This window comes from Panthera onca, chromosome F2 (genome assembly GCF_046562875.1).
Source record: "Panthera onca isolate mPanOnc1 chromosome F2, mPanOnc1 haplotype 2, whole genome shotgun sequence".
NCBI lineage: Eukaryota > Metazoa > Chordata > Mammalia > Carnivora > Felidae > Panthera > Panthera onca.
Genome location: NC_138356.1, coordinates 10,752,298 through 10,765,066, shown reverse-complemented (window position 1 = coordinate 10,765,066; position 12,769 = coordinate 10,752,298). Strand labels below are relative to the sequence as shown.

At 41.1% G+C, this 12,769-nt stretch overlaps 1 protein-coding gene across 2 annotated transcripts in view; it reads left to right on the top strand.

The window, feature by feature from the left end:
- The window catches only part of TOX (thymocyte selection associated high mobility group box), a 307,387-nt gene extending 294,618 nt beyond the window's left edge, over positions 1–12,769 (top strand). For both annotated transcript variants that reach the window (XM_060610589.3, XM_060610588.3), the window contains 3 exons: positions 2,766–3,143; positions 10,147–10,298; positions 10,630–12,769. In XM_060610589.3, the coding sequence (XP_060466572.1) occupies positions 2,766–3,143; positions 10,147–10,298; positions 10,630–10,666 (567 nt within the window). In that variant the 3' untranslated portion in view covers positions 10,667–12,769. The remainder of the gene's footprint in view (positions 1–2,765; positions 3,144–10,146; positions 10,299–10,629) is intronic.

The window sequence follows — 12,769 nt, the reverse complement described above, 5'->3', positions numbered from 1 at the left end:
CAGACGCTTAACCGACTGAGCCACCCAGGCGCCCGGAACCTTGCTTTTTACAAGACACTTACTTTTCCCTGAATCCCCCCTAAGACTTGGCAACTGCATGTGTCAAGGGGCGAAGTGGGTATAGTACCCAGAACTGCTTAGCAGGACCAGCTACCGGCCCATGAAGCCGGCCCCGCTGCTGCCTCAGCATCCGTGCTTACCAGGGTGAGGCATTCCTATTCTATGTGTAGCAAAGTTTATTTCTTGAAGTTTGTTCAATTTCACAAATGTACGGACTTACTTCCACTATTGTAATTCCCGGAGTGAGTGTCTGATGATGTCTGAGCAATATGTCCTACGCTCCAGGGTGCATTTGGTTTCGTGCACACGCGGGCGCGTACGAGTTCAGGCTACGTATCTATGCGTGTGCCCTATCACTTGATAACGAGGTGATCATTGGCCACAGAAATAAAAATGAAAACATTTTACAATACGTAGATTTCATAGTTTTGATACCAGGGGAAACGTGAGTTTCTTTTTCTTCTATTTAGATTAAAAACATCCATAAAGCAAGAAATAAAGACGCACTCACGTGTGTTAAATTTTATAGATGCCTATCATGTGTAAGAGTTCTCTTCCTGGAGGAAGTCGATGGAGTACGTGACTACGTATGAAATTAGCCCTTCTACGGTAGACTGAGGAAGAGGCAATGAAACACAATGAAACCACTGCCCGGATGACTTAACCACACAAGCACACCGTAAACACATAATCTCCTTGGCATATGTGGAATGAGTTTTGAGGCCTATCGCTGCAGTACATGTTATTCTGATGTAGAACTAGTCACTGTTTACACAGCCTGAATTAACCCGTTCGAACTTTTCTTTGAATTATTCACTACTCTGCATGTCAACAATACAAATTTTTAAGCAGAAGGGAAAAACAAAAAAAAACCCTACTTACGTGTTTTTTGTGGTTTTTTTTTTTTAACCGAAAACGCCTTTTAGGGACCGCATTTAACAAAGCTTTCGTCTAAAGGCGCCCTTGAAAATTTTTGGTGAACAATTCTTGACATTTTAAATATTAACACCGAAGACAGGGAGTCTGAATGTCTGTTCATATTTCAAAAGCAGCATCAATACGGGCACAGTGATCAATATTATGAGAGGACTCTTGGAGGGGCTCGAATTCTTTGGGGGCACCTTACTGTGCACTCTACATGGAGAATTCCGAGCCTCCCGGGACCCCAGGTTTCCATGGTTTGTATTTTTCACAGGTGTCAGTTGTGTCCTTTCTCTGGAGAGAATATGTGGCTCTGGCCATTCATTCCCCCCACCTACCTTCCTTGAGTCTGCACACATACGCAGCATGGTTCTCGTTGTGGTGTTCATTTAATTTTCCTACATTAATGGGGAAAAATGAGTTGCGCTGCGAGCAGTGGTAGAGGCTGTCTTGTGAAATGAAATTCCCACGTGGCGTTTCGCGTCACCCTGCATGACGACCAGTGTCCCTAACGTGCTGGTCCATTGGTGGTGCTGCGTGTTGTGGGATTCGGAAGGACCCTGCCTCGCTGACACTAACAAGAACTCATTTGACCCGTAAATGGAATAAGCATGATCTCAAGGTTGCAGAATAAGTATATTTGCAACATCAAGACATTGTTTTGACAAAACAACTTTTTTCTCCAGGACATGGTAGCATTTTTCTTCCCCAGCTGGTTTTACTTTTCCCCATTTGTTTTACCAGCCTCTTCCTCTCCGCAAAAGTAGGAGGTAGGTTTGCCCAAGAGGAAACGCTTCAGGGTTAATTCTTGATTCTTTTCAGCTCCCACCGATAGGTCTAGTTTTTAAGTCAATGAAAAGATTATTAGGGAATGGCTTTATGAAGGTATAAAAAAATTAGGGCAAAATTACATTAATTTATAATGGAGTCAAAAATTTCTAAGAGAGATTATTTTTATCCAGTTCATTAAGGGGGACAATTCATCACAAACTTCTTTTAAAAATCAAAATGAGTTCTATGGTTACTTAGAAGCTATATTAATGTGGCTTTATATGACTTCAGAAAGGTATTTTAGAACTCCTTTTCCCGTTTTCATTTCCATCAACCAGCTTTGTTTTCTTTGTGCAAATATCTAGGCCAAGGCTTCTTAAGAATATAAAAGAGAAAAATAAAAAAATGAAACATACAATCAATGGAAGAAGTCCAGAACTGAATTACTTTCAAAGTGAGCTCTGCTCATATTTTCTATTAGGGCACTGATGACATCCATCCTGCCCCTCATCTTTCTCTTTGTTTGCGTGATGAGAAAAGTCACCAACTTAGAGCTTGCATTTAGGCAAAGGAAAAAAAAAATGTCACCGGAGATTGTTTTAGATTCCACAAAGAGGAAGATTAAGCTCAGTCTTGCATAAATCACATTACAAATTCGATTAAGAGTCAAGAATAGTAACAGGTATTGGGGCACCTGGGTAGTTCAGTCGGCTGTGCATCCAACTTTGGCTCAGGGCATGATCTCGCGGTGCACGAGTTCGAGCCCCACCCAGGGCTCACTGCTGTCAGCACAGAGCCCACTTTGGGTCGTCTGTCCCCCTCTCTCTGCCCCTGCCCTGCTTGCGCTCCGTCTCAAAAATAAATACACATTAAAAAGAATTTTTTTTCAAGAATAGTAACAGGTGTTGATTCACGTGGAAGTTCCCGAATGCACTCACAGAGCGTCTTGCTAATGGAAATCAACACCCCGCGTACCCGTCTCTGAACTCCGCTCTTGTCTGTTTCCTCCACAGAGCTACAGTGAACCTGTTGACGTCAAGACCTCTCAACCTCCTCAGCTGATCAACTCAAAGCCGTCAGTGTTCCATGGGCCCAGCCAGGCCCACTCAGCTCTGTACCTAAGTTCCCACTACCACCAACAACCAGGAATGAATCCTCACCTAACTGCCATGCATCCCAGTCTCCCAAGGAGCATAGCCCCCAAGCCGAATAACCAAATGCCAGTGACTGTCTCTATAGCAAACATGGCCGTGTCCCCCCCTCCTCCCCTCCAGATCAGTCCACCTCTTCACCAGCATCTCAACATGCAGCCACCCCAGCCACTCACCATGCAGCAGCCCCTTGGGAACCAGCTCCCCATGCAGGCCTTACACTCACCGACCATGCAGCAGGTAGGTGCCCACACCCTGGACTCCCCTTGTTCCGAAGTGCTGGGGGGTGGGGGTCTGTCCGTCCAGCGAAAGGGGTAGGGGGGCATGTGTGTTCCGTTCTGTTGAATGGAGAGAAAATGGAAGGTATTCGACCAATTTCTGAAAAATATAACTTACAGGCGGTGACTTTGGGCAGCATTACATGATCACAACAATGGATCGTGGCTTCTTTCCATGATCACCCCCCGGCTTCCGACCACGTCTCTAGAAATCGCACTTCTAATCACCCTCCTTGTTTTCTGCTCTTTGAGTAAAGTACGTTTATAATTTTGAGATGCCAAACACTGTTAAAGATTTCTTGGGGACTGAGGAATCTACCTTTAAAAAAAGTTGTTTGGAAAGTCTCGATGGGTATGCCTGTTGAGGCCAACGAATGCTGCAAAACGAAATCAGACCCACCGTTTTTCGATATTCGGAAATATCAAATTGGCACAGCCTTAAAAGTACGAAGAAATGAAAGTTTCAACCAGTGTTTTATTTAAAAATGGGTATGTGGCTGCTGCATAAATCAGAAAACACAGGAAGTTTGAAAGCCTCTCTGCCTACTCCCCCAATTATTGAACCCGCTTGTGTGCAATCTTAGCTTGACTTTTCTTTGAAATCAAGTGTGCCTCTAGGATTTGGTGTTATTGGAAAATTTTAAGATGAGGATCAAATGGTACAAATGAAACTAAATATAAAGCATTCAAGAATCCTGAAAACTTGCTTTGAAAATACAGACCAAGGTAAAAACTACAAATCACATCAAATTCAGCTAGCACTTTTATAAGCCAATGACTCTATTATAGTTTCCAAAGCAATAACTAATTATGTGAACTCAGGCTTCTTATAGAATTGATATCTGGAATTGATATCTATAGAATTGATTCCTCTGTGGAATTGGAGTCTACAGTCAGACCAGAGTAGGGTGGAGAGGAGACAGAAAGAAGAATCAAATATATGTAGCCCCAAATTTATTTTTATTATTATGATTATATATTCGGATTCCTGAGAGCTGACAATAGCAAACCTTAATATATTGCCTTAACTTATCCTTAATTTCAGAAAATTTATAGTGCAGGAACTAGCATTATCTTCATTTTATAAGCAAGGAAACTCAAGCTTGGCAGAGTTAAGTAATATGCCCATAATGTTGGTGCTAGAATTCAAACCCGGTTCTGTTCAGAAATCACAGTCCAGATTCTTTTTTTTTAATTTAATTTTTTTTTTTTTAACGTTCATTTATTTTTGAGACAGAGAGAGAGAGAGAGAGCATGAACGGGGGAGGGTCAGAGAAAGAGGGAGACAGAATCGGAAATAGACTCCAGGCTCTGAGCTGTCAGCACAGAGCCCGACGCGGGGCTCAAACCCATGGACCGCGAGATCATGACCTGAGCCGAAGTCGGACGCTTAACCGACTGAGCCACCCAGGCGCCCCACAGCCCGGATTCTTAAATGCTAGGCCTGCTGCCTCTCACTCTTAATCATTCTTTTTTTTTTTTTAATGTTTTCATTTTAATTTATTTTTGAGAGAGAGAGAGCATGAGAGGGGAGAGATTGGCGGGGGGGGGGGGGGGGTGCGGGGAGGGAAACAGAAGATGCAAAGCGGGGCTCTGTCCTGACAGCAGGGGGCCCGATGCAGGGCTGGAACTCACAAACTGCGAGATCATGACCTGAGCCAAAGTCAGAAGCTCAACTGACTGAGCCATCCAGGCACGCCTCACTCTTAATCATTCTTATAGACTATTACCAGTTTTGTATTAGAAAGCCTGTGTCTCCTAAGAATTTGGAGAGTCTTTAAATTCTAGTTCGTTCTCAGATTAAAATGGCAATAGCAAATGGACTCACCTCTTGACTGAAGTCTTCCCTGAGCCCTACGCCAAAGATATTGAGAAAGCTCTGATGGTTTATTACCCATGTTCAAGAATCTAGTCGTTGATTCACTAGGGAAGAAGACTGGGGAAAAGCCAACTCCTACCATCATACTTGTCCACAGCGGTGTCTGTGACTGGCAAGTGACATTCATAAGGTCAAATTTCCACCCTTTCTATCAGTCATCACTCACAATAGAAGGGCTACTCTTGGGTGCCCTTGCATTTTAATGAGCCAGTGGCATTTGCGTAAAGAATGAATGGTTTGAGGAACACGACCTTGCGTCCTTGGGTCGACTCCTGCCAAAGGTGCTGCCTGGCTGAGGGCTCACGTTCTGCTCATGATGCTCTACCGCAGGTCAGTTTCTTCTCGGAGAAAAAGAGAGAGAGAAAGCACAGTCCCCTCCACCAAGGTGAAGGCTACAGCTCTGTTTAGAGAGGACACCCTTTTTTCTGATTTACCCACTCAGATGGTTCCTTTTTGCATTCATACAAACACCTCGGATGAGCTAGCTGTGATCCTGAGTAGTTTTCAAACATTTCAGAATTACATAAGGGCCCCATGTGAAAACTCAGGAGATTTGTCTTTCTACATGGAATCAGAACTGGATAGGAAAAAATAGAACAGATTACATTGGACACGTTATTCATCAATCTTTAAGTCAGTTCTATTAGTGTATCTCAAAAAGTGTTCTTACTGAGATGGGAGGACCTGATTTCAATTTACATTCATAATAGAAGACACAATGGCATGCACCCAAAACGGAGAGTAAATAGCCAAAAGACTACAGTGACTAAAATGCCTTTTATCAATGACTCGATCATGGTGGGTGAAATGAAACAATTGTTGACTGGGCAGGTGAACAAATGAGCAATTAAAAAAAAAAAAAAAGAGTAACGGAAGGGTTTAAATATTAGGAGGAATTATAGGTTAGTTTGTAGAATCTCGGTTCTTTGGAAGTTTGGGGTTTTTTTATTTCATTGATTCAAAAAAGATTAATGGAACCCCTAACCCGTGCCAGGCACTGTCTAGCCTTTGGAAATTGAATGATAAATGAGGACAGGTAATGAGGCCTCGGTCCCCCACGCAGCTGACATCAGAGTTGGGGGGCGGTTGTGGTGTGTTGGTGGTAATAAGATCCTGTGGGGGGAGAAAAACTGAACTGGAATTCAAGCTGCGGGCTGGGCAGAGAAATAGCAGAGCCTTCGGCTACAGTGGGTAAGGGAGGCCCCTATGGAGGGCTCACACGGCCATGAAGGGAGAAGAGAAAGCAGCCTTTCTGAGTCAGAAGGTGGAAAGTGGAGGTGGGACAACCAGCAGAGGGCAGAAGCAGGGAACAGAGGCTCTGAGGCTCGAGCTGGAAGGACCCGCCTGGGGAGGAGCGCGGCTGGTCCAGGACACTGGGAGGAGGCCAGTGGGGAGCACGGTGAATGAGGGAGAGGCATGGGGGCTGAGGTCAGAGTCACAGGCAGGTAAACGGAATAGGATCTTCAAGGTAGGGAGACCAGCAGCCCCAACAACTCGATACTCCTAAAATCAGGATCAAAAAGTCTGTCACCCTTGATGTCACGCAATTTATTGCCATCACAACAGTCTGTCAAGGCCAGTGTTCAAGTTCTCAAAGTTGGTCTTTAGCCTGTAGTCGTAGAACCAGGTTGCGGATGAAACTCAACCTGTCCGATTCACCATCCAAACCACCTGTATCCTGAAGAGTCTTGTTTCCTGGGTGTGGGGGCCGTGTTCACATACTCAAATGTGAAAAGAAAAAAAAAGAAAAAGAGAGAAAGAGAAAGCAAGTTAATGGCTACCGTATTTTTAATATAATCTCGTATTTCAGTATTACTTTACCTATTTCACTCTCCTTCTGAAAATGAATATATCCTACAAAACCAATCACATAGTCCACCAGAAAAAATAGTTTCATTTTTTTTCCCTAGAACAATGTTTTATACACCAAGCCCATGGACCTGCTTTTTTTTCTTTTTTTTTTTTTTTTTTGGTCCAGTTTTCTTCCTTTATTTATTTTTTTTTTTTCCTGTTCACTGTATTGTCGAATGAGGTCACAAGAAAAAAAAATCATTAATATCTGTCAACTTCCTTTATAACCTTAAGAAAAAATCTTTGTATGATATCACACAGACAGATTTTCAATTTCCTCGTGTAATAAACAGCTGCTTTAGGATTTGGGTGTAATTTAAAGGTTTAAAAAAAAAATCACATTGAGATTGATGAATAAATCAGTTGTGAAGACAAAAACATTGATGCCTGTTGAAAATACCTCTCCAGACAGGCAGGAAATGAAATTAGTTCCCAGTAAAGTGTGGATATGAGGATCACTGTTCGGTTGTGCTACAGGCTTTTTAGGACTTGCTTTGGTAGAACAACAAAACCACTAGGGCTACAGAAATCTAATTAAAGAGCAAATGTCCCTTCTGACATCAAATCAATCTTTATCACGTTTTCTATTTTTATTTCAATCTGGCACCAGAAAATGAAATTTACAATTCCAGGCATGCTACAAAACAGTTGGTGATTTTTCTCTTGAGCATTAACATGCAAAATATTCAGCCTTGTTTAATTAGGCCGCTAAGCAAACATTTTCCCAAAATGTGTAGCATCATTGTTGTCTCATATTTACATCAATAGTAGAAACATACTTAGCTCTAGGTTCAACTTCAGCATCTCTCTCTATAGTGTTCAGAAGAATGTTTCATTTTCCAAATCGAAAGCAGGTAAAAGAATGTTACTCCAGGCTCTGCCTGTATTTTTCTTGATCCTTGCTTGTTTTGATATTACTGATCTTCTTAAATTGAGGCATGCAAGTTGGCTGACTTTGAAATCTTTGAACTTCGTAGATAACACCTAATTTGGGTTTTATAACCTGAAGTTACCCATTTAATCTTAAACTAATAGCCCGAGGAGTAGGGTTCTCCTCATATTCTCTCACCCAACCTTGAAGAACCATTCTCATTGGATGGGAATAAAGCAGTGGTGATTTCTATTGTTGATTGTGTTGGGTTAGGTGGAAGGCAGTTGGCTTGTTTCTGTGTTTTGCTCTCTCGTTATGTTTCCATACCTTCAACTAACTCGAGATATTTCCAACTGCTCTTTTTTTGACACCTGTTTACTTTTAGGTTATGTTTTATCGGTTGTGCCAAAATCCAGTATGGAGAACTTTACATTCAAATGATAGGAAAGCCCCTGGCGTTTACACATTTATACACCCCCGTGCCTTCCCGATGGTGGCCTGTGTTAAATTTTATTTACTGGAAAAGATGATTTACTGAGCCACTACTACAGATTGGCCCTGAGAATATCCAGTAAGCAGGGAAAACACCCTCTGATCTCAAGTCCCCATGGGCAGAGCCCTTATGACAGGGGCTAAAATGGAAGTCAACACAAGGCTCCTCTCTCTAGGAGCTTTGTCCTGCTGTTTGCCCTGTATCATACCAGACACTAAGGAAAGAAGTCAAGAAAGCTGGACGGTCACCCCCGTAAAGACAAGATTATATGACCATAATGCAGTGAATACATTTAATCAAAGCCAGTGGGACTCCTCATGTGAGAGATACAGCACTGTCTGGACAAAGAAAGGAAATCAGCCTGGAAAGGACTGGAGACACAAACATCCAGTTATACCTCTTAACTTTTCACCTTCCTATTTTAGAAAATGTTGATAGCTTTGAGCTGCAGGTGGTGTCTGCACAAACATACTTATTGTCCACAAACCAGTTGTTAAATGAGAAAATACTCTGTTCCTTTTAGTCCCCGTGAGGTCGAGTAGTCAGGCTGGCTGAATGCTCTGCTTTTTAATGGTGTGCCTCTAACCATCCAAAGGTTTGTCTTTCATCTACGGCTGTGGTGGGAGTTGGTGTGGACATTGGCTTGAAGTCTTTATCATTGGAATGGAAAATAAATTAGTGTCTTAAAACCAAAATGGAGAATTGAAGACATTTGATAATAGGTACTTGGAGTGTTTACCCGAGACACTGAAACATGAATCAAGGTCTAAGGAAATATCCTTAGTTAAAAATCAATCCTCTGATCATTCTGCTGTTTAAAAAAAAAAAAAAACACAGTAAAAACTCAATATTATGCCTTCCAAAGCTCCCTGCAAGTAAATAGGGAGTGATTCATTTTTAAATCTCTTGATTTTTCAGTGGTTAAAAACCATGCATGATATCTGCAGCAGAAAGAGACAACCACGAGATTAATTAAGTTGCTTTTTTGGTCATTTCCAGCAAAGCTTGCTTATGCTGCTCTTGAATTCACCAGATAAGCTAAAAATAAATCTTAGTGTATAATGCTTTTTGTTTACCAGATATAGCTATATGCTTCAGACAGTCTGTCCTTGAATTTTTAATAGCTTCGCAAGGATTAAAAGTCAACACTTCACCATACCAGTGTATTAAGAAGAATCTTCCTGAAGTCGATTATTATTTGGCAGCTAATAGACTTTTCAATTAAAAAATATTTGCTCCGTCCTATACTTTTCCTTCTCTGTGTTTTCCATGGCAAGTTGCTTTGAATCTCTTTCCTCATATTAGTCCAACAACTGTTAAAAAGCTTTGGTTGAAATTTTTTAGCTGAGGAAGAAGCACAAATAAAAGAAGAAGCAGATGGTCCCTTTGTGACTGAATGAAGAAAACGGGTTTTGAGAACAATATGTGAATAGGTGTAGTCTAATAAAACACTCAGCCACCTGCTGCCTGAATCCTTCAAAAGAGATTCTGTTGCATATTCTGGGGATTAACTATTAATGTATCCTTAGGTTTGATAGAAAACATAAACCGAGGGACCCTTTTGCTTTGTGTTGATTGAGTCGGCTTCCCCATATTTTAAATTGTTCCTCAATTCAATTTATCTGCTCAAGAGTGTAATTAAAGGTTTTCTAACACGTGGTTAAATGAAGGAAAGGTAAGAAGAATAGGGTTGTGGGCACTTCTTTTCTACCTTTGTTTTAATTTTTCTGGGCCCTCTGGATACGTTTGTCCTTGCAAAGACACCAGCAAGAAGGCACTAGTGTGTTTGCAAACAATGGATAAATATTTACGGCCTCCTCTTCTTAACAAGGCACTTTGATCCTTATTTGTGGACTTGCTTTCCCTTTCAGGGATTTACTCTTCAACCCGACTATCAGACTATAATCAATCCTACATCCACAGCTGCACAAGTGGTCACCCAAGCAATGGAGTACGTGCGTTCTGGGTGCAGAAACCCTCCCGCCCAGCCGGTGGACTGGAATAACGACTACTGCAGTAGTGGGTAAGTGGCGGGTCATCGCCACCTGCTGGTGGACAGCTCTCATAGCATGCTTGGTGTCCCCTGCTCCCGAGTAGAGGGCAAGAGCCATCTTTCTTCTTCCCGCTTTCTAAAAGATGATCTGGCTCTCTTCCACTCTAACCAGATCATCTTTTAGAAAGCGGGAAGAAGAAAGATGGCTTAAAAACTGAGATCCCTGTTCCATTTAACTGTATACTTTCCCAGGGCCCAGCCCCATCCCTCATGCTAGAACAAACAGACGAACCTCCCCCACGGTCGCCCGTAGCACTAGCCTTCCAACAAGACACGGCGTGTCTGTTTTCTCTTCGCACAGGGGCATGCAGAGGGACAAAGCGCTGTACCTCACCTGAAAGTCTGAACACCTCTTCTTTCCACTGAGGAATTCAGGGAAGTCTCTTCACCGTGGATTGCTTTGTACAGTCAAGGCAGTTCTCCATTTTATTAGAAAATCCAAGTTGCTAAGCACTTAGGACCATTTGAGCTTGTGGGTCACCCACTCTGGAAGAAATAGTCATGCTTCTTTCTTATTTTTTTAATCCCTTATGGACATTGTTTTTCTTCTTCCCTGAAGGAAATTTGGACCATTCAGATTTTATGTTGGTTTTTTGCTGTGAAGTGCTACGCTATAGTAACTGCCTTAGCAACTGTAGATGTCTCGGGTAAAAAGTCCTGGATTTTCCATTGGTTTTCATAATGGGTGTTTATATGAAACTACTAAAGACTTTTTAAATGGCTTGATGTAGCAATCATAGCAAGTTTGTAAATAGCATCTATGTCACACTCTCCTAGAGTATAAAATGTGAATGTTTTTGTAGCTAAATTGTACTTTGAAACTGGCTCCTTCCAGTTGATTAATTTCACAATAGGGGTTAAATTGGCAAACATTCATATTTTTACTTCATTTTTAAAACAACTAATAGTTCTATATTTTCAAAATATTTGAAAAAAAAAAAAACGTATTCCCAAATGATTTTAATTTAAAAACAAATTGGCTTTGTCTCATTGACCAGACAGAAAGAAACTAGTGTTAAGGGAAGCGCAAACACGTTTATTTTGTACTGCAGAAAAATTGCTTTTTTGTATCACTTTTTGTGTAATGGTTAGTAAATGTCATTTAAGTCCTTTTATGTATAAAACTGCCAAATGCTTACCTGGTATTTTATTAGATGCAGAAACAGATTGGAAACAGCTAAATTATAACCTTTACATATGGCTCTGTATTATTGTTTCTTCATACTGTGTCTGTATTTAATCTTTTTTTATGGAACCTGTTGCGCCTATTTATGAAATAATAAATATAGGTGTTTGTAAGTAAATTTGTTAGTATTCGAAAGAGGTTTCTTTGATGTTTTAACTTTTGCTGGCAAAAAAAAAATTCACGCTTGGTGTGAATACTTTATTATTTAGTTTTTACAGTGACATGAATAAAAGCAAACCTACTTTTCATTTTAGCAGCAAATTAAAGTCACCAATCCTTATTTCTACATTTCTTTGGTTGATGCAAACAGAAAAACTGATATTTAAGAACTCTCTTTCTTCGTACGCTGTAACAGAGAATTGCCCCAAACGTCACACAAACTCCAAGACTAAACAGATGGGTTCTCTCTCCTAAAAGGGTTGCTTCTTGGTTCTCAGCTGGTTTTAGTCAATTCTGTAAATGCCCCTCCTCCAAAAAAAAAAAAAAAAAAAAAAACACAACAAAACACCTGAAGTCCAATCAACTAAAATTCCTCAACCTGCATGCTTTTCACAAGATCCAGAAAACACTTAGGAATTAACGCAAGGATGGGAGGAAGGACGGGGGAAGCATACTGTCAGGAATATGTCTACAAATGAAAGGTGAGTAACCAGAAAGCAAAAAAGAAAAGGAAAGCATTCCAAATTTGAAAGCTATTGCTAGAAATGGAGACGCTTGTTGTCTGTCCTGCCTCCCCAAGCTACTTCTGTTTCCTGAATTCCTGAGTCTTCCCAGAGAATTCTGAGGGTACTAGAGATTTGCTAGGGAACAAAAAGCACTGAGAATCTGGCTGAAGGTTGGCAGAGCTTTTGCATCAAAAAGAGCTAGCCAATCACTCCCCGACGGGGGATTGCTTTAAGAAAGCTAGTCTGGTTGGAAATCAGGAGGATGGCTGGTGCGTCTTTCATGGAATGTGTGAAATTAACTTAGCACCTTAACTAAATACAAATAGATGCATTGTGTAACCCAGTCAGAATGAAAAAGCCAAAAGGTATGCTTGCTTTGGAATGATTTTAGGCATTGTACAACCTTGAATCACTTGAGCATGTAATAACTAATAAATAATGCAGATCCAATGTGATTATTAAAATGACTGTAGCTGAGAGCTCTAATTTTCCTGTCTTGAAACTGTATAAGGACTCATGTGATTAAGTTCACAGTTTATTGTTTGTCTGCTTAGTATTTTAGAAATATACCAGCACTACTAATTACCTAA